The sequence below is a fragment of the Oncorhynchus kisutch genome, linkage group LG4, assembly GCF_002021735.2.
Source record: "Oncorhynchus kisutch isolate 150728-3 linkage group LG4, Okis_V2, whole genome shotgun sequence".
Classification (NCBI taxonomy): domain Eukaryota; kingdom Metazoa; phylum Chordata; class Actinopteri; order Salmoniformes; family Salmonidae; genus Oncorhynchus; species Oncorhynchus kisutch.
This window is the reverse complement of record NC_034177.2, coordinates 19,096,376-19,123,901: the sequence shown is the minus strand read 5'-3', so window position 1 is coordinate 19,123,901 and position 27,526 is coordinate 19,096,376. Positions and strand designations below refer to the sequence as shown.

The 27,526-nt window shown below is 40.6% G+C and overlaps 3 protein-coding genes across 6 annotated transcripts; 2 read left to right on the top strand and 1 right to left on the bottom strand.

Moving 5' to 3' along the window:
* Positions 1-198: 198 nt before the first annotated feature.
* On the top strand, positions 199-2,855 carry ccl25b (chemokine (C-C motif) ligand 25b). 3 transcript variants are annotated; one of them, XM_020480441.2, is made up of 5 exons: positions 199-322; positions 742-828; positions 1,717-1,834; positions 2,128-2,224; positions 2,316-2,855. In XM_020480441.2, the coding sequence occupies exons 1-4, from the start codon at positions 307-309 to the stop codon at positions 2,222-2,224; spliced, it is 318 nt and encodes a 105-aa protein (XP_020336030.1). In that variant the 5' UTR covers positions 199-306; the 3' UTR covers positions 2,316-2,855. The 3 variants fall into 3 exon arrangements, with proteins under 3 accessions (XP_020336030.1, XP_020336033.1, XP_020336032.1); XM_020480444.2 differs by having other exon boundaries at positions 206-259; XM_020480443.2 differs by having other exon boundaries at positions 237-294.
* Positions 2,856-5,909: 3,054 nt separating this feature from the next.
* LOC109888615 (serine/threonine-protein kinase NIM1) lies at positions 5,910-13,472 on the bottom strand. 2 transcript variants are annotated; one of them, XM_020479775.2, is made up of 4 exons: positions 12,449-13,472; positions 9,208-9,522; positions 8,193-8,461; positions 5,910-7,932 (listed from the first exon to the last, which is right to left on the bottom strand). In XM_020479775.2, exons 1-4 carry the CDS (start codon positions 12,468-12,470, stop codon positions 7,177-7,179), a joined length of 1,362 nt encoding a protein of 453 aa, XP_020335364.1. In that variant the 5' UTR covers positions 12,471-13,472; the 3' UTR covers positions 5,910-7,176. The 2 variants fall into 2 exon arrangements, with proteins under 2 accessions (XP_020335364.1, XP_031678451.1); XM_031822591.1 differs by lacking the exon at positions 12,449-13,472 and having other exon boundaries at positions 9,208-11,044.
* Positions 12,598-27,467, top strand: pole4 (polymerase (DNA-directed), epsilon 4, accessory subunit). Its single transcript, XM_020480440.2, has 4 exons — positions 12,598-13,358; positions 23,081-23,165; positions 23,784-23,825; positions 27,161-27,467. The coding sequence occupies exons 1-4, from the start codon at positions 13,107-13,109 to the stop codon at positions 27,175-27,177; spliced, it is 396 nt and encodes a 131-aa protein (XP_020336029.1). The 5' UTR covers positions 12,598-13,106; the 3' UTR covers positions 27,178-27,467.
* The last annotated feature ends 59 nt before the right edge of the window (positions 27,468-27,526 follow it).

The following is a 27,526-nucleotide window of genomic DNA, read 5'->3' as shown; positions in this document are numbered from 1 at the left end:
AGGGTCTTCAACAGTTTGTCACTCATCTTTTCACTGGACTTAAGCCAAGGAAAGCATTGCAGTGGCATTTGATTGTGATGCTCAAATTGTTCAAATTCTACCTCTTCCCAGCAATTGTAAAACATACTGTACTTACTAGTTGTCATGCGAGAGGAGGTGTGGCTGATTAAGATAACAGGGTTGGTGGAGGGGTGAAGAAGGTATCAAATGGCAGCTACTGTATAAAGCAGTAGGGAACTCAACAAGACAGAGAAGACAGGTCATTTCTGCAAGGAGATTTTGTGTTTTGAGAAGGTTATTTGTGACATGTTCTGCTTTGTTGGTAGGCTTGTGTGTTTATATGCTGACCTATTGCTTGTTTATATGCTTGTCTGACTCTTAATTCATATTTTACTAACTTTTAGCCTATGCTGTAAGCATTCTGTATTTTTGCATTTCTAAGTGGTAAAATAAACAAGTTGATGCAGCTGTTTTAAGAGACAGAGGTTATGGTTCATCTGATGAATGCATGCTAACTTTTATTAAAACATAATCAGAGCTTCTGCCAAACCCAACATAGCTGCACAAAACAGCTCCACGCATCCAAGTGTTTGAAATCAAGAGGTCAGGATTGGGGTCTGGAAAACAAACATACCAGTATTGTAAATGGGGTGGCCCTGTCAGGAAAACATCCCGCTGACAGTGTGGTGGTATTAAAAAGAGAACGTTTCTCAGGCTTTACATCCTGTCCTGTTCTTACAGTGGACCATAGAAGCAGTGACACCATGAAGTTCCAGGCTCTGTTCTTTCTCCTGCTCCTGGCATGCATGTACCTCAGCATGGCTCAAGGTAGGCACCATTAAATCTACTGTATTGTACATTCTATAGACTAATTATTATGAAGCTTATGTCCCCTGTAATTGATGTAATAGTCTAAAGCCTGATTTGTTCTTGTAATGAAGGTATTGTTGAAAAATCAACTGTACTTATAGCCACTCCACATTCTGTACACTAATAACTTGTTGCAGATTGAGTATTAACCTCTCGTAATGGAGACCATTATTCTGCACAAAGTCAGTTATTTCAATATAATGTTTATTTTTTTTACAAGCTTCAACTGGTCCATACTATGTCAAGAAGAGAAAGATCTGTCGGCACCAAATATCTTTTTTACCAGAAAATTTTACACAGACTGATGTTTGTCTCTGTGATCCGCTCCTTTCAAAACATTGTTTCGAAACACCTGGCACTAGATTTCACAACCGTTTCAATAGTTATATACATGGCTTATGCTGCACTTACAGGTAGTTCTCATGTTTGCATTATTAGAAATTGTGAATATGAATAGTCCTGGTGATGTTTTCTCTTGCACACATCTGCAATACATTTACTCAAAAAAATATTCGTAGAAAATTATCACACTGTAATATTTCGCAACTTCAACTGCACATTTCAAACTCTGTGTAACTGAAATGTCAGTCAGTGGAGGCGCCTGAGGAGAGGACAACTCATTGTAATAGCTGGAATGGAGTAAATGTAATGGCATCAAACCATGTGTTTGATGTATTTGATACCATTCCACTCATTCCGCACCAGCCACTACCACGAGCCTGTCCTCCCCAATTAAAGTGCCACCAACCTCCTGTGATGTTATTACATTATAATTTATTACATTGAAATGTAAGCACAAAAGGAGTATAATAGCAACCATTTCCTTTTCCCCCTGATTGTTGTCAGGCTCTTATGGGAACTGCTGTCTGAAGCACGTTGCTGGCCTGAAAAAGAACACCAAGAGGAACGTGATGAGCTACAGGATACAGGAAACAGATGGTGACTGCAACATCAAGGCTGTTGTGTGAGTGTGTTAGAACACCTCCTCACCTTCTGTCCCTAAGTCCTCACTCCCCAAACAACAACAAAGCTACACAGTCAGTCTATCATTGGGACACTGGTAAGGTAGAACAAATCCTCCAGTTGCCTGCAATGGATGCCAAGAAGGCTTTTTGACAGAGAAATCTGGTATTTTTCTACATATTTTGATTTCCTTTTTTTCTCCTCATAGAATGTGAATCTAAAAAACAATACTGAGTCTGAGTGTCTAACGGAAAACAAACACTTTTTATCCCACCACGTGTCTCATATCTGTAGGTTCATGCTGAAGAAACGGAAGACTGTTTGTGCCAATCCCAGCCAGAAGTGGGTACAGAATCTGATGACTGTTGTCGATAAGCAGCAAAGCAACTAGGTACAACTCTCACTCTTAACTAATCCTTTAAGAAATGCTTCTGCGTTTGACAAGTTTACAGTATCTAATTATGGCCTTTTTGTATCGATAGCTTCCTGAGAAAAGAGAATGAGGGGATGTAGTTGAGCTGCTGCTTCGTTGGAGAGTGTTTTAACCAGTGTATGCCAATTTCCATATGTCAAGTGAAATGTGTGGGCAAATATATGACATATCATCCTGTAAGTAGAATGTGAGCTTCATCATTATATTACTCATTATATTATAGTTTGGCTTAATGAGTTTATATCACATGCTTTTGGGAGAATACCTGAGGTTCCATTGTTAAGGTGGCAATCCAGTAGCATAGCAAGACAACTATACTGTATTACTGTATTCACTGTTAGCATTAGATGACTAACCATGATTGGTGCCTGCTAGTAATGAGCCACTTGGCAGCTTAGCATTATTGTGTGTGTGCTGTGCTGCCTCTGCCTATACGCAGACTACATGCTGACTGTAGGGCCCCCGACCACTAAACTTTTATATAAAGCTACAATTTCTATTTTGATTTCAATCACTACTATGTCAAAACATTATTTGTATAAGTTCCCATTTGTAAAAAAAATGTAATAAAGTACAAAATGTTGATACATCTCAGAAATATCAATGGATATGTCAATAGGGAATACATCAAGCTAATTAAGAATATATATTAATAGAAATATATATTTTCATGATGTCCATAATAACCGTCTTTCCCACAGTTGTCAACATATTCATCCTTTTTAATTGTATGATTCCAAGGCCAGCTCATTACACTCTATCTATACATTAACTCTTTATACTGCACACGTTTCATTTGAAAAAAAGCTTTACACTCCTCTCATTGCCTTCAGCATTTACCGACACAGAACTTCAGCTCTCTGAAGCTTATCACTTGTAATGCCACATATCTACCTGAAATGTGATACAGTATGATGGGCAGAGAATCAATCGCAGTTTATACATGTTCATTCTTGCTACAGTCACCATTTTAAGGCAAGTGTGATGCCCCAGGAGAAATCTCTATGTATCATCTGTCCCTGCCCTATCTGTCCCTGTCCTATCTGTCCCTGCCCTCAGTGGAGTGTGACAGGGAGGCTCCAATATGCTGCAGAGGACAAGGTTCCCATGAGAAGATCTCTGAGACTACACAATGAGACATACATCCAACCTTGTCTAATTGGTTTGCCTCTTTCTTTCCAAGGACACACACAGTATCTCTTTCATCGCTACTAGTGGCCTATTCCTCTTATTAATGTTGATTTAACACTATTGCTATACAGCCATTGAACTACTACAACGAAATTACACTCAAAGATGTTCTATCAGGGTTCAAGAGTAATGTATTCAATCAATCTCAGACATCTGAATGGCTACTTCTGAACTATAAACCACATACCCAACTTCCAGTGAACAAGGCATACAACTGTCAATACAATGCAATATGAACATGGACATGTTCCAGAACACTGACTCCTTTGTATTTGCCAGGAGCACTGTGAGACTATAAACTTTCTATAAACTTGTTTTTGGCCCATACCTCATATTTCTCAACAGTCTCACTTGAGAGGAAGAGAATAACAAGTGATTCATCTGAAAGTATGCTGTTGCAATTCAAAAGGAAACAGGTCAACATTTGAATTTGAGCAGATATTCACTAGTGACTCAGTACATAGAAGGTTTTTTTTTTTCAAAGGTGCATGGGGGAATGAAATACTAAGAAAATGATCTATGTGTAAGCAGAGAGAATTAGCTTCTTATTACATTCTTGCTCAAATTATTATCCACTCAACATGTTTTTGCAGACACCGAACTCTCATTCCAATCAGAACTTTTGAGGTAAAGCGGAAATTAATTGGGAATTGTGAAATTAAGTGTGCACAGTAGACACAAAGTTCCACAAACCTTCAGTACAGGCTTTCAAAACTTCATTATGATATTCAGTGGAGTGAACTGTTCAACTGTAGAAATAATCATGTGTCATTCATTGAAAGACAATACATTAAAGTAACAACCACACACACAACAACCTTTGGCATCACTTCAGGTTGGTTATTGACTCAGCTAAGACATAAAGCTACCCAGAACCACAACAAACAGACCATTCCAAACATCACACTGGATAATGGATGTGATTAGTTACCCCTTATCACCAAAATGCTCCAGTCAGAAACATGATTTATTATTGTCCTATCATTTTAAAGAATTAGCAAAAGGAAAAGAGTCAAAGCAATGTTTCAGAGATATTTAGCAATAGCCTAAAAAAAAAATTCATTCAAAGTGATTAAGTCAGGACTCCACTTAGGCACTAGCTTGGAGATAATTTGATAGTTTGTCTCTCCATCAATTTGTACTCACATGATTGTCTTAAAACCTCTACAGGATCGGTGTGTCCCCCGCGTGACGGTTGAGCTAACATAGGCTAATGTGATTAGCATGAGGTTGTAAGTAACAAGAACACTTCCCAGGACATAGACATATTTGATATTGGCAGAAAGCTTAAATTCTTGTTAATCTAACTGCACTGCCCAATTTACAGTAGCTATTACAGTGAAATAATAGCATGCTATTGTTTGAGGAGAGTGCACAGTTATGAACTTCAAAATGTATTAATAAACCGATTAGGTACATTTGGGAAGTCTTGATACAAAATTTTTAAAATAAATGCAATGGTTCATTGCATCAGTCTAAAACTTTGCAAATAAACTGCTGTCATCTAGTGGCCAAAATCTCAATTCTGCCTGGGCTGGAATAATACATTATGGCCTTTATCTTGCATTACAAAGATGATGGTTACATTCTTTTTACAAAAAAAACACATTTTTTTCTTTGAATTATCTTTTACCAGATCTAATGTGTTATATTCTCCTACATTAATTTAACATTTCCACAAACTTCAAAGTATTTCCTTTCAAATGGTATCAAGCATATGTATATCCTTGCTTCAGGTCCTGAGCTACAGGCAGTTTGATTTGGGTATGTGATTTTAGGCAAAAATGTCAACAATTTTTTTTTTTTTAAAGGTGCGGATCCTTATTGACAAAGGCATGACTGGGGTTCATCTCATTATTGCAAAATATATTGCCCTGCCAGACTGCCAATCAATGGAGAGGAACAGAACAGGTACATGTACAAACTGTAAGAACCTGGCACACAATAATGAGAGAAAAGGTAAAGTGCTGACAGGTTTTATCACTGCTTGGATCATAGAGGTGGTAATAGCTTCAGGGGAAATGTATGTTGAGTAAGGGGGGCAGAGAAACTGCTAATGTTTATACAATCCAACCGTCCTGATTTTTATGAGAGCGTAGGTTGCGTTATGAGTGACCTCATAAGAACCTGCAAAACCTCTAAAAAGGCTTTGGAAGTTTTATACTTTTATTGACTTTGACTGATAATAGAACAACATACTCTCTAGTATCTATTTTCTGTAAGATGTTGAGGTTCTGTGATGTCCATGATGTAAAAAATTAACAAATATGTGCTTCAAGTACACAGATGATATTCAAATGCTGCTCAGATTTGCACTTAGGGGATACTCACAATATAAACTTGTCAGTCTTCCCTAAAGACCTTTCCACTGTTACTAGCACCAGGGATGCCCCCTGAACTCACAAGAGGTGATTGATTATTATAATTTTTTTAATGAATTTGTCTTCATGTGTATGTTTTATTTATTTTTAATTATTTAAATGGTATAGCAATACACAATGCAAGATTTTTTTTTTTACTCATCTCAGGCATATATTCAAATGACATTTATCTTGAGCATTAATGGGTACATCCAATGGCAAATAATATTTATTAACATTTTATAAATACTTTACTGATATACTTAATCCACATAAAATATATCAGTAAAGCATTTATAAAATGACTGTACAAAAATATCTACATAAGCAATGTGTTACTGCATTTTAATTACATTATATCATAATAAAGATATTCATCTTCAGACAAAACATTGCACTTCCAAGCCACTGAATAGCCAAAATAAAGAACTGTGCACAAAACATCTATGTTTTACAAATTTTTCAATGTACTTGTGAATAGAGCTTGTGAATTTACCTAAAGATTATATTTGTTATATTTACATTGATGTTGAAGGCATACAAGTCTTTGAGGATAAACCTAAGTATTGTAATCCAAATATCAGAGCATTGGCCAGTGCTTCGTGCCTGACTCCCTTACAATTGCTATCTGAACAAAGCACTTTTCCTGTATCACAGCTAAGACAAATTAGCCATGTCCTTCCACGAGCATGACCCCAGTTATATTTTGACGAAGCACAGGACTAAGTAGGCTTGGAAGATGCTGATAGTATTATTAATCCTTCGTCTCTCACTGTAAGCCAATTGTACAAAACATAGACCTATTGAGTGATGTAACGTCGCAACAAGCTGAAGTCAATTACTGTAGCCTTGTTAGTACATAAAGCTGCAATATAATGAATGTACTTTACAGTACAACCCTGAAATCTTAACCTTTTCACCATTGTATCTTTCTGTCACAGATTTCTTAGGAGTACTGAAATGTAATAATTGATGTGAGCACAAGATGGTGCTATTTATCTATCTATCATCTGTACTGCGATGAATACGCGACAACAAATCCGTGAGTGTAGTGTGTGTATGTGTGTGTGCGTGTGTGGTGTGTGTTTGTCTTGTGATTCTCTTCTGGTGGAGCCTGGCTATACAGGAGGCCAGACTCTGTAGCATTATTTCTCAACCTCCATGGAGGTCCATGGAGCAGCACTGGTTCCTGAGATGTTGCTGACAGGTCCCTCAGATAGTTCATAGTTATGGGAGAACTTAACTTCTGAAGTGTTCAATATCATTATAAGTGGCCCACCAAAATTGTTTGTTTTAATCCAAAGAGAAGATCCATAATTTTCCAGTCCCTGGTTCAAAAACTGTTGCAAAATCCCTGGTCTATAGGATAACACAGACACTGGTAGGGTTGTGCTTGTCCATAACAGCAGTGGTCGTCCTGCCGTTCTTACTGCCAAAGTCCTCAGGGTAAAGGGCTGCATATCCCACTGCCTCCACAGACCTCCTCTTCTGGACACGGTGGAGGAGGATACGGTACGTCCCCGTCAGGGGGCTGCGATTGTCTGTATAGGTGTTGTTCTGCAGGTGGACTCCCTTGATGCCCAGATCAGACAGGGCCGACTTCACCTCCTGCTCCTCCACACACAGGACCTGGGAGGTTTCAGCCAGGTGAAAGGGTGTCTGGGGCAGGGGGGCGTATGCCCGAGGGTAATCAATGCTCTTCAGCCACGTGCTGGTCATTATCCGGGAGATGGGGTCACGGTCAGCGGGCACGGACCTCAGCATGCCTTTTATGACCAGTTGGCAGGGGTTGGGTACATAGTCAGGGAAGGCGTAAGCTCCCTGCATGATACAGCGCTTCAAACGGCCAAGGTTGTCGGCGTGGAAAGGCATGGTGGCGGTGACCATGAAGTAGAGCAGGATTCCCAAGGCCCAGATGTCCACGTAACGACCCACGTAGCCTTTGTCTTTGAAGAGCTCTGGAGCGGCGTAGGGTGGGGAGCCACAAAACGTGGTGAGGACTTCAGATGGAGCACTCACGATACTGAAGCCAAGGTCTCCCACCTTGATGCAGTAGCTGGTGGTGTAAAAGATGTTCTCTGCTTTCAGGTCTCGGTGGACGATGTTGTTGTCATGCTGAAATTATAACAAAGAGGGGTAGGGTGGGGGTACGTTAGTTGGATGTTGCTACAAAATTACGATGTGCTCCCTGAATCAATCAAGCAAGAATAGCCTACAATAATTGGTACATTCTGGCATATCCTAGCCATAGACAATGCATGATTTATGCAAAAGTTATGCATCCAATCCTCAAGTTAGGAAGCTGCCTTAATCACAGAGTGGAATTGACATCTGTGCCCGTCTACTGTTCAATGCTTTGACTGGCTATAGCTCACCATGTGTTTGATGGCAGAGATGATCTGGGCAAAGATGAGCTTGGTCTCCAGGTCAGACAGACGCCCCCGGTTGGTGATACGTGAGTAGAGGTCTCCTCCACTACCATACTCCATCACCAGGTACAGGCGCTTGGTGGTCTCAATCACCTCATAGAGACGAACAATGTTAGGGTGGGACAGCTTCTCCATACAGCTGATCTCTGTGGCAAACAGGGACTGAGACTTCTTGTCCAGCCGAAGCTTATCCAAAATCTTGATTGCGACCCTCTCTGAGGGAGGGAGTGAGAAAGACCCAGAGAGAGAAGGGGGGGAGAGGGAGAAACCAATACAGAAATGATAGGAGAGAAGGAAGAGTGATGAGACAGGGCAACTGGTGTAATTTAATTTGAAGCTTCACCAAATTATATAACGTCCAGTGAAACATGTGCCTGAGAGGAGAATGTGAGGATAAATGAAGACCTCTCCTTTTCCCCACCCCCATCTCGCCATCTCTCCTGTGTTATTTCCCTGCAGGGATCTCTAACTGCCCGCTACAGAAATGAAACAGAGCTGTATAAAGCATGAATTCACCACAGGGGGTGAGGGGGGATCTGAGGCGATCAGGAGATGCTTAGTTCAGGTGACCACCCCTTGTCCTCTGGCATCAGTATTCACCCTGTTATAATACCCCCCTGGAGACAGAGTCTGTGTGGCAGGCAGGGGAGGATAGAGACAGGGTCAGCTCAGATGGAACCAGTCAGTAGGAATGTGTTAGAGAGCTATATCTTCATACTGCCAGGTCCCAACCATTGAGTAGGAACTGTAATGTCCATTTTGTTACATTTTCCAAAGTGGCATCAGTTGGTGTACTGAATGGATGGAACACATGATTATATCATTGGAGACAAGGTACAGTGTATTGCTCAACTCTCACTCTGGTTACTGTACCAGTCAGGCTTTACTAGATTAATGAATTAACCAATTAATAATTTAACCAACTACTGAAAAGATGACAAACAAATAAATCCCTCCTTACCTTTAGTCAGGGCATGGATACCCAATCTAACGTGGGAGAAGTTCCCACACCCTATTTCCCCCCTGAGCTCGTAGAAGGAGATCCTCCGGCCCAGTATAAGGTCGTTGACTACCCTCTGGTCATGGTTCATGTCATAAAGCACCCTCTCAAATGGTGTCTGCCTCATCCTCTGTTCTGGGGTCAGTTCTGGTATAATAGGACGGGTTGAAAGGACTTTCGGTGTTTTGTCCAATGGCGTTACACTCGTCTCACTTGGCTTGGCTTTCTTATCCTCCTTGTCCTTGCGTTTCGGCCATGCTAGTCTGGATTTGAGTCCTAAAAGGCACAAAGGAAAAAAATGAATTACAGGTGAGATTTTAATTTGGGTGAGGTTCCCTGTGTTCAATGGCAGGGATTCCGATTTGGGACTATTGTGAGTAGATGTTCTATGGCCTCGCCAGTTAGCTCTATTCACATAAAATAACATCACACAACTTCTTAAATATCCTACCGCTCCCTTCTATCATGCATTGATACAAATTACTTACCTGTCTTTCTTATTCCTGTTAGCTCCTATAGGACAAAATTGATAATTGAGCATTGATACAAAGGAGCATCAATTCAAACTGTCACATATTATAACTCTCTCTATCTGGCATTCTTTGTTAGAGGCTTGGGGCACAGCTCTGCTGATGCTCTGACTGGCCTTAAGGATTCATAATAGCCGTCAATATTTCTTTTAGGTCATCGTTACAAAAGGTGATTTAATTGCAGACGTGGAGCTCCACCATTACCTCTGGGTAAATGTGCAGTCTGCAGGACAGTCATAATGAGATTGGCTCACACTAATCTCCATGCAGGAGACTCCTGTTGACTTGAACGGAATGTCCGGCCAGCTAAATAATCATCTTAACAGCTTTAAGTGACATTGACTATTCTTACTAGTGCATATTGGAGACAGCGACACTTGGAAATAGCACAGCAGTATTGACTCTAAGAACTCCCCATGGTCAAATATATGGATCTGTTTCGTTTTTTTTTTATCCCAGCGAAACAAATCATTTAGTCCCTCAGATACAGTAAATCAATCAATAATGAACCATTTACAAATCGAAAGGAAAACTACATAAAGAGCAATGCATTTAACAATGGAAATAAGTCCCAGACTTTATTGTGTTATCCTCAAGGATTTTACTCATGTGCATGTATGGCTTTTCAAGTTTTATGTGTGCTTATTTTTTAAAACGGTTGTATTAATAAACTAAACTGTCTAGTAAGAGGAGAAAAGGCAGTGATTGGCATGTGTGCATGCTGCTGATTACAATATATGGCACATCAAGCACTATCCCCTAAATTATATGTGGCCTTGTACTTGAACTGAAGATCATCAGCTCCAAGCATAAAAAGTGTTGGGGATTGACCTTACACACAGCATCACTACATTATTTATTTTGTGGGCACAGATAAGGTCAGGTTGGGTCATGGAGATATATGACAGTGAGGTCAGAACCAACATCTATAATAGTTGGTAGGATTGGCCAATGAGGCCTTGGTCTAATGAGGTCAGAGCAGAGAATCTAATTTTGGGCCTGGGCAGGCCATTATAGCGTTATACAAAATCTTATGTACAGTATAACTGTATTGTGCATTCCTACACTGCTTTGAGAAATAAACTGAATCAAAAGTAATAATTGGGCATGGAAGCACTTTTTTAAAACAATGTTAAATCCATGATATCCCTAGACATTGCTCTTGTAAAGAGTATGAATATGTGAATTAAATGTAAAAATAGGATGGGACTGAATCCCATGGTTCTGTAATGTAGCCTACAGTATGAACCAATGTAGCCTTCAAATAATAGACTGGAAAATACTATTAAAGTCATGACGCCCCAAGACAACAGGTGCATCAGGCTTTTTTATTTGTATTTAATCTTTATTTAACTAGGCAAGTCAGGCTTAAAGGAAATGTTCACCCAAATTACTGAATTACATATTGGTTTCCTTACCCTGTAATCAGTCTATGGACAAGGTATGACACCAATCCATGCTTTGGTTTAATTTCCCTGTCACAAATCCCATTCACAATCAATTTCATATACTTTCGGATTATTTGGACATGATGTGCGAAAAATGCTGATATTGGTAGGCCAACATGAAAAGGAAACAAAACCAAAACATGGATTGCTGTCATACCTTGTCTATAGACTGCTTACAGGGTAAGGAAACCAATGTGTCATTTTGTAATTTGGGTGAACTATCCCTTTATGAGCACAGAACCATTTTAAAAGTGATAAGGGTATATAATTATACATTTAGCTTTAGCTCATCTCTATATATTTGTCATCTCAATCTGGTTTATATTTAATGGTTGCTGACACATCAAAGATGTTGCTTTCCCCTTTGGAAACACTCCCAATGCAGGTCAGGATTAGACAGAGCTCAGTTTAGGATGTTAGTTCTGTTCTGAAAATACAACTGAAAACGCAATAGATAACACTCAGTATAGGGAGAGCACAAGACGTTGAAAATATTAATTTTTGGTTTAAAAAACGATCAAAATACATTTTTCAACCAATTTTGTCACTAGTACAGTACTGTACTCTCTCGCTGTGCTACCTGAAGCTATCTGGTTGAACTGTTACACAACACAATGATCAGTTACAACTGGATCGGTGCCCCTGAACTTTATGTGATAATATATTCTGATGCAATGCAATTCCTTATAGTTTCTCTGTAACCTGTAATGTTTTTAAACATACACTAATATCAAATACATGCCATTATTTTTGCCTAGCTGTCTGTTTTGTGCTTGCAGTTGCCGTATACAGTACATTGATTCAGAAATTAATGTAATAACAGGAGTTTCCAGCTAAAAAGCAATGAGGTTTGCACAGAATTCCAATTTAAAACCACCATTTGGATTAATTTGTTTGATTCTATTCTACTATTGCAGTAACATACACCATTTCATAACGCCTATAGAAATGGCAACACATATTGTTTTGGGGCATAATAAATGACTGTTTTTGTCTTATTGATCTCATAGAAAATGTTATGTATTTTATCTAAATTTGTTGGGACCAAATTAAAGGCCTAATTAAGTAGACTACATGCAATTAGACTAGATGTTAACCCATATTTTCGTAATGAACACATTTGCATCTAAAATAAACAAAATAGCCAAAAAGTTATTTATATGCACTTTATATGCTCTTTCGCATATAACTAACTGCTCACAAAATAATAGTTTGAAGTGTTACCTGGTAGTTGCGGATCCCTCATCCTTCAAGTCCAGCAGTAGAAATGATACAGTGTGTGTGAATGGAGTGGCTCACCATCACTAAACCTCAGGGCATCACCCTGCCAATCCTATTATCACCGTGTATTAATATCCATTAGAGCCTGATATAGACAAGGCAGCACTAAATCTCTGGACACGCAGCTGGAGCACTTTTCTATATCACGTGAATCTAATGTAATGATAAACATGGAACATTTTATTGAAAGGTAGGCCAATCAAATTCAATATTTATGACAGGTCTAGCTACAAACAATTAATACTTGCTCACATTTCTACAGCAATAGAGAAATGGAGATGGCAATTGAATGTAACAGATATGATAGAGTTCTTAATTAGTGTCATGATCTGTCATGTTTTCTATTCAGCATCGTGGGCGTTCTGTAGTCAATGTTTCACAACGTTTAGGAGCGCTGAGGAGTTGTGAACAATTTGTTTGGCTTCCGTTCGAGGCAATCGTCGCCTCGTGAAGTCGGCCATTTCTCCAATCACACACAAGGAATAGTTGGCGGGAGTGAAAGGGGAGGGACATTCGAATGTGTGATTCTCGAATTCGAACACGTTTTCTACGTTAGGAAAGTAGCACATGCTAGCTACGAACTGTATGTGGCTACAAGAGAATGGCGGAAAGTGTTGCAGTCTCTGTCGCCCCCTTGGGACCCACAGAGTCGGACCCAGAGCGATGTGAAGGCGAGGAAGAGGTACGGGGGAACGAGGCTGGAGAGAACAACCAACAAACTGGGCCTGTTGCAGGAGCTCCCCAGAACCGTCTCGCGAAGTTACCGCTATCCCGCATCAAGGCATTGATGAAAGCCGACCCAGACGTGTCCCTCGCCAGTCAAGAGTCTGTGTTTATCATAGCTAAAGCCACAGTAAGTTAAAACTATTACGTGGAGTAGCTACCAGTATGATAAGTTTGTTTTCATATTTGGTAGCCTACAGTCAACATGAACTAATGCCATATAACGTCTACTGGCTAGCCAGCTGATTTATGGACCTTGTTGTTGTAGTTAGTTAATTGAGTACCACAGGATGTCACAATACCCATAAAACCTAGAGGTCAAACGGGGAAATGGTTCCTATCGTTTTTCCACCTTTCATTTTTCTCATAGGGGATTTTGGAAACACTTAAAATATGGGCTGTGTTTCGTGGAGGCTTACCCTGGCGCGACGTTTTCATAGCTGTGTAAATCTCTCCTAACAAATATATTTGCATGTATTTACCCTCACAAAAATGAAATGCTAATTGGCTGCTAATGTGGCTATCATAAGGAACTACAACTGCAATGTTAATTTGGACAAGACTGCCAAATTGAGGTAAAACTAAGATTCTCTGGATTAACTATAATCTTAGCTAGATGTAGGAATAGATATGCAACATTTCTTTAAATGGAAAATTCTGTGAACTGTCTTCTGCACATTTGTTTTTTAATTGACACAATACCTGTTAGCAAAGGGATCAGTTAGCGATGACGTGGTGGAGCTTGCATGGATTTGTAGTTTTGCATGATGTCTATTTTGATACTAATTAGCAATTTTGAATCTGAGCGTTAATAGAGCCGAATATATTGATACGTCACCTTGTCCAAGAGAGATTTACATAGTTATCAAAATGTCACGCCAGGGTAAGCCTAGATCAAATCCAATTTTATTGGTCACATACATACATATACAGTGGGGCAAAAAAAATATTTAGTCAGCCACCAATTGTGCAAGTTCTCCTACTTAAAAAGATGAGAGCCCTGTAATTTTCATCATAGGTACACTTCAACTATGACAGACAAAATGAGAGAGAAAAAATCCAGAAAATCACATTGTATGATTTTTAATGAATTTATTTGCAAATTATGGTGGAAAATAAGTATTTGGTCACCTACAAACAAGCAAGATTTCAGGAACACACAGACCTGTAACTTCTTCTTTAAGATGCTCCTCTGTCCTCCACTTGTTACCTGTATTAATGGCACCTGTTTGAACTTGTTATCAGTATAAAAGACACCTGTCCACAACCTCAAACAGTCACACTCCAAACTCCACTATGGCCAAGACCAAAGAGCTGTCAAAGGACACCAGAAACAAAATTGTAGACCTGCAACAGGCTGGGAAGACTGAATCTGCAATAGGTAAGCAGCTTGGTTTGAAGAAATCAACTGTGGGAGCAATTATTAGGAAAGGAAAGACATACAAGACCATTGATAATCTCTCTTGATATGGGGCTCCACGCAAGATCTCACCCCGTGGGGTCAAAATGATCACAAGAACGGTGAGCAAAAATCCCAGAACCACACGGGGGGACCTAGTGAATGACCTGCAGAGAGTTGGGACCAAAGTAACAAAGCCTACCATCAGCAAGGGCATTGAAGATGAAACGTGACTGGGTCTTTCAGCATGACAATGATCCCAAACACACCGCCCGGGCAACGAAGGAGTGGCTTCGTAAGAAGCATTTCAAGGTCCTGGAGTGGCCTAGCCAGTCTCCAGATCTCAACCCCATAGAAAATCTTTGGAAGGAGTTGAAAGTCCGTGTTGCCCAGCAACAGCCCCAAAACATCACTGCTCTAGAGGAGATATGCATGGAGGAATGGGCCAAAATACCAGCAACAGTGTGTGAAAACCTTGTGAAGACTTACAGAAAACGTTTGACCTCTGTCATTGCCAACAAAGGGTATATAACAAAGTATTGAGAAACTTTTGTTATTGACCAAATACTTATTTTCCACCATTTGCAAATAAATTCATTAAAAATCCTACAATGTGATTTTCAGGATTTTTTTTCTCATTTTGTCTGTCATAGTTGAAGTGTACCTATGATAAATTACAGGCCTCTCTCATCTTTTTAAGTGGGAGAACTTGCACAATTGGTGGCTGACTAAATACTTTTTTGCCCCACTGTATTTAGCAGTTGTTATTGCGAGTGTAGCGAAATGATTCTTTGTACATGGCTCCAACAGTGTAGTAGTATCTAACAATTCACAACAATACACACACATTAAAGGAAAATAATGGAAATAAGAAATATTAAAATATTAGGGTGAGCAATGTCGGATTGGCATTGACTAGAAAACAGTATATACATATTAAATTAGTAAAACGGTATGTAAACATTATTCAAGTGACCAGTGATTCCATGTCTATGTACTTAGTGCAGCAGCCTCTAAGGTGCAGGGTTGAGTAACTGGGTGGTAGCCGGCTAGTGACAGTGATTAAGTTCAGTGCAGGATACTGGGTGGAGGCCTGCTAGTGATGGCTATTTAACCGTCTGATGGCCTTGAGATAGAAGCTGTTTTCAGTCTCTCAGTCGCAGCTTTGATGCACCTTTACTAACCTCTATTTCTGGATGATAGCAGGGTGGGCAGGCAGGTGGTTGATGTCCTTGATCTTTTTGGCCTTACTGTGACATCAGGTGCTGCAGGTGTCCTGGACGGCAGGCAGTGTGCCCCTGGTGATATGTTGGGCAGACCGCACCACCATCTGGAGAGCCCAGCGTTTGCAGGCTGTGCTCAATGGTGCATCTGTGAAAGTTTGAGGGTCTTAGGGACCAAGGCAAATTTCTTCACTACACTGTCTGTGTGGGTGGACCATTTCAGATTGTCATTGACGTATACGCCAAGGAACTTGAAGCTTTTCACCTTCTTTACTGTGGTCTCGTGGATGGGAGCGTGCTCCCTCTGCGGTCTCCTGAATCCACCATCAGCTCCTTTGTTTTATTGAGGGAGAGGTAATTTTTCTGGCACCACTCCACCAGGGCCTTCACCTCTCCCTGTAGGCTGTCTCGTCGTTGTTGTTAATCAGGCCTACTACTGTTGTCATCTGCAAACTTAATGATTGAATTGGAGGCGTGCATGGCCACATAGTCATGGGTGAACAGGGAGTATAGGAGGGGGCTGAGCATGCACCCTTGTGGGGCCCCTGTGTTGAGGATCAGCGTAGTAGAGGTGTTGTTTCCTACCTTCACCACCTGGGGGCGGCTCGTCAGGAAGTCCAGGACCCAGTTGCACAGGGCGGTGTTCAGACCCAGGGTTCCGAGCTTAATGATGAGATTTGAAGGTACTATGGTGTTGAAGGCTGGGCTGTAGTCAATTACATTATTCTTACATAGACATTCCTCTTAGGGCAGTGTTCAGTGTGATGTCTATTGCGTAGTCTGGATCTATTGGGACAGTATGTAAATTCAAGTGGGTGGAGGTGATATTATACTTAACTAGCCTCTCAAAGCACTTCATGATTACAGAAGTGGGTGCTATGTGTCGATAGTGATTTAGTTCATTTTTTTATTTAACTAGGCAAGTCCGTTAAGAACAAATTCTTATTTACAATGACGGTCTACCAAAAGGCCTCCTACGGGGGCTGGGATTAAAAATAAAAGATAAATATAGGACAAAACACACATGACAACACTACATAAAGACAGACCTAAGACGACAACATAGCAAGGCAGCAACACATGACAACACAGCATGGTAGCATCACAGCATGGTAGCAACACAACATGGTAGCAGCACAAAACATGGTACAAACATTATTGGGCACAGACAACAGCACAAAGGGCAAGAAGGGAGAGACAACAATACATCACGCAAAGCCGCCACAACTGTCAGTAAGAGTGTCTTTGAATGAAGAGATTGAGAATACTGTCCAGTTTAAGTATTTGTTGCAGGTTGTTCCAGTCACTAGCTGCAGCGAACCGAAAAGGGGAGCGACCCAGGGATGTGTGTGCTTTGGGGACCTTTAACAGAATGTGACTGGCAGAACGGGTCAAGTATGTGGAGGATGAGGGCTGCAGTAGATATCTCAGATAGGGGGGAGTGAGGCCTAAGAGGGTTTTATAAACAAGCATCAACCAGTGGGCCTTGTGACGGGTATACAGAGATGACCAGTTTACAGAGGAGTATAGAGTGCAGTGATGTGTCCTATAAGGAGCATTGGTGGCAAATCTGATGGCCGAATGGTGAAGAACATTTAGCCGCTCAAGAACACCCTTATATTTACCTTTGCTTTCTTGGGTACAGGAACACTAGTGGACATCTTGAAGCAAGTGGGGACAGCAGACTGGGATAGGGAGAGATTGAATATGTCGGTTAGAGGTCGACCGATTAATCGGAATGGCCGTATTTTTGGACACCGATTTGGCCTATTATTTTTTACCTTTTTTTAAATGTATTTTTAACACCTTTTATTTATTTTTTATTTAACTAGGCAAGTCAGTTAAGAACACGTTCTTATTTTCAATGACGGCCTAGTAACGGTGGGTTAACTGCCTCGTTCAGGGGCAGAACGACAGATTTTTACCTTGTCAGCTCGGGGGATTCAATCTTGCAACCTTACAGTTAACTAGTCCAACGCTCTAACCACCTGCCTCTCATTGCACTCCACGAGGAGACTGCCTGTTACACGAATGCAGTAAGCCAAGGTAAGTTGCTAGCTAGCATTAAACTTGTCTTTTAAAAAACAATCAATCAATCATAATCACTAGTTAACTACAAGTGGTTGATGATATTACTAGTTTATCTAGCGTGTCCTGCGTTGCATATAATCGATGCGGTGCGTATCGTTGCTCCAATATGTACCTAACCATAAACATCAATGCCTTTTCTTAAAATCAATACACAGAAGTAAATATTTTTAAACCTGCATATTTAGCTAAAAGAAATCCAGGTTAGCAGGCAATATTAACCAGGTGAAATTGTCACTTCTCTTGCGTTCATTGCACTCAGAGGCAGTGTATATGCAACAGTTTGGGCCGCCTAATTTGCCAGAATTTTACGTAATTATGACATAACATTGAAGGTTGTGCAATGTAACAGGAATATTTACACTTATGGATGCCACCCGTTAGATAAAATATGGACCAGTTCGATATTTCACTGAAAGAATAAACGTCTTGTTTTCGAGATGATCGTTTCCGGATTCGACCATATTAATGACCTAAGGCTTGTATTTCTGTGGGTTATCATGTTATAACTAAGTCTATCATTTGATAGAGCAGTCTGACTGAGCGGTGGTAGGCAGCAGCAGGCTCGTAAGCATTCATTCAAACAGCACTTTCGTGCGTTTGCCAGCAGCTGTTTATGACTTCAAGCCTATCAACTCCCGAGATTAGGCTGGTGTAACTTGATGTGAAATGGCTAGCTAGTTAGCGGGGTGCGCGCTAATGGCGTTTTGAAACGTCACTCGCTCTGAGACTTGGAGTGGTTGTTCCCCTTGCTCTGCATGGTAACGCTGCTTCGAGGGTGGCTGTTGTCGTTGTGTTCCTGGTTAGAGCCCAGGTAGGAGTGAGGAGAGAGACGGAAGCTATACTGTTACACTGGCAATACTAAAGTGCCTATAAGAACATCCAATAGTCAAAGGTTAATGAAATACAAATGGTATAGAGAAATAGTCCTATAATTCCTATAATAACTACAACCTAAAACTTCTTTACCTGGGAATATTGAAGACTCATGTTAAAAGGAACGACCAGCTTTCATATGTTCTCATGATCTGAGCAAGGAACTTACTTAAACGTTAGCTTTCTTACATGGCACATATTGCACTTTTACTTTCTTCTCCAACACTTTGTTTTTGCATTATTTAAACCAAATTGAACACGTTTCATTATTTATTTGAGGATAAATTGATTTTATTAATGTATTAAATTAAGTTAAAATAAGTGTTAATTCAGTATTGTTGTAATTGTCATTATTACAAATTGTAAAAAATTTAATCCCCCGATTAATCGGTATCGCCTTTTTTTGGTCTTCCAATAATCGGTATCGGAGTTGAAAATTCACAATCGGTCGACCTCTGTCTGTAAACGCTCTAGCCAGCTGGTCATGAAACACAGCCCTTATTTGAAGTGTTTCTAAAATCCCCTATGGGAAAAATGGTGGACTGCATGGTTTTATTGGTATTATGAAAAGGGGACAGCTAGTCAGTTGTACAACTGAAATGTGTCTTCTGCATTAACCCAACCCCTCCACTGTGGGGCTCTATAGCCGACAGTAATATCGGGCTAGTCTTTGGGTGCTGAAGTCAGTCCTTCTTTGGGATTTGGATGGTGGATCGCATTCAACTTTTAGGTGCATACACCGCCACCTATTGTACTGGAGTGTGAGGCCAGTCACGACCTACCTACATTAAATTCTCTTCATTTGTCCTGTTCCTCTAAGAATGTGAAATATAGCCCTAGACAACACCACCTTTACTCATTAAATATACACTATCCAATTCCACTACTTTGACCCCATCTGCTCCTGCACCATGCTAAGATCCTGGGAGGATGGAACACCACCTCTCAACAAACCTTGTAACTATTTTGATGTCAAATCTCTTATACCCAAATACATGTCTCCAGCTGCCACCACATCTATTTTCTGTGATTTACATTCAATAACTGCGGTACAGTTGATAACTATTGCTATGAACGCTAAGAAGCCAACCTTACTAATGCATAAATTACTTGTTGGCCTATCACTATGTGCTGGCACAAATCAACTACTCCCTGGAATCCTCCCAGGATTCCTCACCCTTTTCCCATCCTTGTCTACTTCAAATCAAATTTTATTTGTCACGTGCTGAATATAAGATATTCACCTTAGTGTGAAATGCAAGTTTGGGCCTTTCTCTGACACTGCCTAGTATATACAGTGGGGCAAAAAAGTATTTAGTCAGCCACCAATTGTGCAAGTTCTCCCACTTAAAAAGATGAGAGGCCTGTAATTTTCATCATAGGTACACTTCAACTATGACAGACAAAATGAGGGGGAAAAATCCAGAAAATCACATTGTAGGATTTTTTAATGAATTTATTTGCAAATTATGGTGGAAAATAAGTATACATATGGTACTTCCTGCTTTAGTTTTTTGCTCCTAAGCAGGAATTATGAATTATGGTCAGATTTGCCAAATGGAGGGCGAGGGAGAGCTTTGTATACATCTCTGTGTGTGTGTGGAGTAAAGGTGGTCTAGAATCTTTTTTCCCTTCTCCCCTCTGGTTGCACATGTGACATGCTGATGGAAATGACGTAAAACGGATTTAAGTTTCCCTGCATTAAAGTCCCCGGCCAATAGGAGCGCCGCTTCTGCATGAGCATTTTCTTGTTTGCTTATGGCCTTCTACAGCTTGTTGAGTGCAGTCTTAGTGCCAGCATCGTTTTGAGGTGGTAAATAGACAGCTATGAATAATATAGATGAAAACTCTCGGTAGAAGTGTGGTCTACAGCTTATCATGAGATACTCTACCTCAGGCGAGCAATACCTTGAGACTTCCTTAATACTAGACGTTGTTCACACCCCCCAATTCTCACAAGGCACCCCGATCTCCAACCCCTGTATTTCTGTAACTGCATTATTTCCTCCAACTTGGCCCAATTCACATTTCCAATTGCCCATCTTGACATACCAAGCTACCATACCATACCAGCTACCATACCAACGTCTCAACCAATAGCCAAGCAATTATTCAGCAACTTCCAGAGAGGGTCAGGCTCCTTGAGCTTTGCGGTGGCTACTGGTTTGGGTGTCCTCGGCAGGACGCTGTCTCTGTAAACAAGTGATAACACATTGTTCTGGGTTCCACTGCACAAGAGGGGGTTCGTGGAGTTTTATGAACATCAAGGCAGACGCACAGTGACTTGACTTTTTTTCAGAGTTCTAATTGGCCAAAGTGGTCAAGCCTCCTACAGGTCTCCGCAGTGCACACACACAGCCTATAGTTAATCATTCTAGCCACTGCCAGAGATACAGTGCCTTGCGAAAGTATTCGGCCCCCTTGAACTTTGCGACCTTTTGCCACATTTCAGGCTTCAAACATAAAGATATAAAACTGTATTTTTTTGTGAAGAATCAACAACAAGTGGGACACAATCATGAAGTGGAACGACATTTATTGGATATTTCAAACTTTTTTAACAAATCAAAAACTGAAAAATTGGGCGTGCAAAATTATTCAGCCCCTTTACTTTCAGTGCAGCAAACTCTCTCCAGAAGTTCAGTGAGGATCTCTGAATGATCCAATGTTGACCTAAATGACTAATGATGATAAATACAATCCACCTGTGTGTAATCAAGTCTCCGTATAAATGCACCTGCACTGGGATAGTCTCAGAGGTCCGTTAAAAGTGCAGAGAGCATCATGAAGAACAAGGAACACACCAGGCAGGTCCGAGATACTGTTGTGAAGAAGTTTAAAGCCGGATTTGGATACAAAAAGATTTCCCAAGCTTTAAACATCCCAAGGAGCACTGTGCAAGCGATTAATATTGAAATGGAAATCTACCAAGACCTGGCCGTCCCTCTAAACTTTCAGCTCATACAAGGAGAAGACTGATCAGAGATGCAGCCAAGAGGCCCATGATCACTCTGGATGAACTGCAGAGATCTACAGCTGAGGTGGGAGACTCTGTCCATAGGACAACAATCAGTCGTATATTGCACAAATCTGGCCTTTATGGAAGAGTGGCAAGAAGAAAGCCATTTCTTAAAGATATCCATAAAAAGTGTTGTTTAAAGTTTGCCACAAGCCACCTGGGAGACACACCAAACATGTGGAAGAAGGTGCTCTGGTCAGATGAAACCAAAATTGAACTTTTTGGCAACAATGCAAAACGTTATGTTTGGCGTAAAAGTAACACAGCTCATCACCCTGAACTCACCCTATCCCCACTGTCAAACATGGTGGTGGCAGCATCATGGTTTGGGCCTGCTTTTCTTCAGCAGTGACAGGGAAGATGGTTAAAATTGATGGGAAGATGGATGGAGCCAAATACAGAACCATTCTGGAAGAAAACCTGATGGAGTCTGCAAAAGACCTGAGACTGGGACGGAGATTTGTCTTCCAACAAGACAATGATCCAAAACATAAAGCAAAATCTACAATGGAATGGTTCAAAAATAAACATATCCAGGTGTTAGAATGGCCAAGTCAAAGTCAAGACCTGAATCCAATCGAATCTGTGGAAAGAACTGAAAACTGCTGTTCACAAATGCTCACCATCCAACCTCACTGAGCTCGAGCTGTTTTGCAAGGAGGAATGGGAAAAAATTTCAGTCTCTCGATGTGCAAAACTGATAGACATACCCCAAGCGACTTACAGCTGTAATCGCAGCAAAAGTTGGCGCTAAGTATCAACTTAAGGGGGCTGAATAATTTTGCACGCCCAATTTTTCCGTTTTTGATTTGTTAAAAAAGTTTGAAATATCCAATAAATGTCGTTCCACTTCATGATTGTGTCCCACTTGTTTTTGATTCTTCACAAAAAAATACAGTTTTATATCTTTATGTTTGAAGCCTGAAATGTGGCAAAAGGTCGCAAAGTTCAAGGGGGCCGAATACTTTCGCAAGGCACTGTAAGACAGGGAAGAAACCACCATTTACCTCTAGGCTGCTATACATATTTATTTGGTTTGTCATCCTATAATTTTTCATGGAATTTTAGTGCTAATTAAATATGATTTGATTTAGAAAGCATTAGAATGAATTTTCCAGAAGTAGTTTTACCACCTCCATGTATTCTAAAATTGAAAACTGGGGGAGCGCCACTCCTTTGCGCTCCCGGCAGCACTACATCCCTGGATGTTACTCACTGTATACTAAACTTGAGTTCATGTCTTCCAGGAACTCTTTGTTGAGATGATTGCCAAAGATGCCCTGGTGTATGCCCAGCAAGGAAAGAGGAAAACTTTGCAGAGGAAAGATTTAGGTTAGTAATGTCAAGTGGACATGTTGTAGACCAAACATTGATCCTATATACCATATGCTTAGTGTAATGGTCACCAACCCCTGGTTCTGGAGAGCCACAGGGTTTGCAGACTTTAGTTCCATCCCAGTACTAAACACGTATTAGGCCTATACCTGCTTCAACTGATCGAGGTCTTCGTGTTGAGGTAGAACAAAAGCCTGCACACCAACAATAAACACTTTTATTGTAGGACACACACCTCATCTCATTGAGGGCTTGATGATTCATTGACAAGAGGAATCAGGTGTTTATCTGGGGCTACAGCAAACGTGTGTACAGAAAAACTGTATTTGAGTTGGTGTGCAGGCTTTTGTTCTTCCTCACCACTAAGACCTTGGTAAGTTAAATCAGGTATAGGCCTAACTCTACAGGACCAGGAATGGTGGCCACTTAGGCTAGACCAGGGGAAGGCAACCCTAGTTTTTGATTTAACCGACCTAGAAGACCAGGTGTGTTGAATTTAGGCAGTCGCCAAACTGATCAAAGTACCAGCGGCACTCCAGGAACAGGGTTGCCTACCCCTGGGCTAGCCTTTGACTAGTTGTTCCTAACTATTGTTTTTGTTTTTTCCACTAACAGACAATGCAATCGAGGCCATAGATGAGTTTGCTTTTCTGGAAGGTAAGTTCTCTTCCAAGCATGCTTTACTAAACCTCTACCATGTTTTTTCCTCATAAAATTGCTAATAGATTTTTGTTGTAATCGGATGATCCTGCTGTGATGCATTTGCCTGATTCATTGGCTGTACTGAATCAGTAATGAATCAAATAAAAGTTTATGGGTCACGTATACATATTTGCAGGTGTTGTAGCAGGTGCAGCAAAATACTTATGCTACTAGCTCCAAAGGTGCAGTAGAATATCTTGCAAATACAATACACATAATAAAATCAAGAAATAACAATCCAAAGTGAATATATAGTTATATATATATATATATTACACTGAGTGTATAAAACATTTGGAATACTTTAATATTGAGTTGCACCCCCTTTTGCCCTCAGAACAAACTCAATTCGTCAGGGCATGGACTCTACAAGGTGTTGAAAGTATTCCACAGGGATGCTGGCCCATGTTGATGCCAATGCTTCCCACAGTTGTCAAGTTGGCTGGATGTCATTGGGTGGTGAACCATTCTTGATACACACGGGAAGCTGTTGAGTGTGAAAAACCCAGCAGCGTTGCAGTTCTTGAAGCACTCAAACCAGTGTGCCTGGCACCTAATACCGTACCCTGTTCAAAGGCACCTAAACCTTTGTCTTGTCCATTCACCCTCCGAATGGCACACATACACAATTCATGTCTCAAGGCTAAATCATCATCTTCATCTACAATAAAGGATCATAGGTTTCACCTGGTCAGTCTTTGTCATGGAAAGAGCATGTGTTCCCAATGTTTTGTACACGGTGTGATAGACACACACACACAGACGGTATCTATCACACTGTGTACAAAACATTAGGAATGCCTTCCTGATATTGTGTTACATTATGGGGTATTGTGTGTAGATGGTTGAGAAAAGAACAATGAAATTAAATAGTTCTTGCATAGTTTGAAGCGGTGCTTTGGGTCATTGTCCTGCTGCAAAATCTGGATCTCTACAAATCAGCTGGGCTAGACAATCTGGACCCTCTCTTTCTAAAATTATCTGCCGAAATGGTTGCAACCCCTGTTCAACCTATTTCGTATCATCCGAGATCCCCAAAAATTGGAACGCTACCGCGGTCATCCCCCTCTTTAAAGGGGGAGACGCTCTAGACCCACACTGTTATAGACCTATATCCATCCTGCCCTGCCTTTCTAAAATTTTCGAAAGCCAAGTTAACAAACAGATCACCAACCATTTCGAATCCCACTGTACCTTCTCCACTATGCAATCTGGTTTCCGAGCTGGTCAAGGTCCTAAACGATATCATAACCGCCATCGATAAAAGGCAGTACTGTGCAGACGCTTTCATTGACCTGGCCAAGGCTTTCAACTCTGTCAATCACTGCATTCTTATCGGCAGGCTCAATAGCCTTGGTTTCTCAAATGACTGCCTCGCCTGGTTCACCAACTACTTCTCAGAGTTCAGTGTGTCAAATCGGAGGGCCTGTTGTCCGGACCTCTGGCAGTCTCTATGGGGGTGCTACAGGGTTCAATTCTCGGGCAGACTCTTTTCTCTGTATATATCAATGATGTTGCTCTTGCTGCTGGTGATTCTCTGATCCACCTCTACGCAGATGACACAATTCTGTATACATCTGGCACTTTGGACACTGTTAACAAACCTCCAAACGAGCTTCAATGCCATACAACACTCCTTCCGTGGCCTCCAACTGCTTTTAAATCCTAGTAAAACTAAATGCATGCTCTTCAACCGATTGCTGTATATTTCACTGGTCATCCCCAAAGCCAACACCCCCTTTGGCTGCCTTTCCTTTCAGTTCTCTGCTGCCAATGACTGGAACGAATTGCAAAAATCACTGAAGCTGGAGACATATCTCCCTCACTAACTTTAAGCATCAGCTGTCAGAGCAGCTTACAGGCGTGCTATTTACAGTAAATCTGTAAATAGCACACCCAACTACCTCATATACCCCATATTGTTATTTATCTTTTTGCTCTTTTGCACTCCAGTATCTCTACTTGCACATCATCATCTGCACATCTAACACTCTGGTGTTAATGCTAAATTGTAGTTATATCTCCTCAATGGCCTATTTATTGCCTTACCTCCCTAATCTTCTACATTTGTTCACACTACATAGATTTCTATATTGTGTTATTGACTGTGCGTTTGTTTAACTCTGTTGTTGTTGCTTTGCTTTATCTTGGCCAGGTCGCAGTTGTAAATGAGAACTTGTTCTCAACTGGCCCACCGGGTTAAATTAAGGTGAAAGAAAAAAATTATAATAAAGTAGGAGGAAATTGGCTCCAATTAAGCGCCGTCCACAGGGTGTGCCATGGCGTTGCAAAATGTAGTTATAGCCTTCCTTCTTCAGGATCCCATTTACCCTGTACAAATCTCCCACTTTACCACCACCAAAGCACACCCAGACCATCACATTGCCTCCACCATGCTTGACAGATGGTGTCAAGCACTCCTCCAGCATCTTTTCATTTTTTCTGCATCTCACGAATGTCTGTGTTCTTTTGCCCATCTTAATCTTTTCTGTTTATTGGCCAGTCTGAGATATGGCTTTTTCTTTGCAACTCTGCCTATAAGACCAACATCCCGGAGTCGCATCTTCACTGTTGACGTTGAGACTGGTGTTTTGCGGGTACTATTTAATGAAGCTGCCAGTTGAGGACTTGTGAGGCATCTGTTTTTTTATTTATTCTGGTTACAGATAGTTTGTGCTGTTCTGTGAAGGGAGTAGTACAGAGCATTGTACGAGATCTTCAGTTTCTTTGTGATTTCTAGCATGGAATAGCCTTCATTTCTCAGAACAAGAATAGACTGACGAGTTTCAGAAGGAAGTTCTTTGTTTCTGGCCGTTTTGAGCCTGTAATCGAACCCACAAATGCTGATGCTCCAGATACTCAACTAGTCTGAAGAAGGCCAGTTTTATTGCATCTTTAATCAGGACAACAGTTTTCAGCTGTGCTAACATAATTGCAAAAGGGTTTTCTGATGATCAATTAGCATTTTAAAATGATAAACTTGGATTAGCTAACACAACTTGCCATTGGAACACAGGAGTGATGGTTGCTGATAATGGAACTCCGTACGCCTATGTAGATATTCTATAAAAAATCAGCCGTTTCCAGCTACAATAGTCATTTACAACATGAACAATGTCTACACTGTATTTCTGATCAATTTGATGTTATTTTAATGGTAAAAAAAAGCTTTTCTTTCAAAAACAAGGACATTTCTAAGTGACCCCAAACTTTTGAACGGTAGTGTATATTTATAATAGATTTGTATAGTATGGTTGACAACATTTTGTTTTTCTATGTTCTCTTTAAAGGTACTCTAGATGCCTAGACACTCTCTGAAGAAAGACGGCAGTTCAAAGATCAGAGGCATTTGGAAACCAGACTTGGTTTCAGACCGGTCTTGCTTTTGAAGTGACATCACTGAGTTGGTAATTACATATTTGAGAAGGTTTTGGTACTGGTTGCAAGGAGTTCCCTTCCTGAACATGTACAGTATATGCTGACATCATTGATGATCCTCCTTCAATTAGTCTTGTATGCAAGGAATCTGACTTTTCTTGTTGTAAGTAATGTGAGGTGTGTTGAAATAAATCATACAAATGTTTGTAAATCTAAAAATTGTCGTTTTAATCAAGAAAGCTTTATTGGGAAGTGTAATTTATTTTCAAAAGAAATGC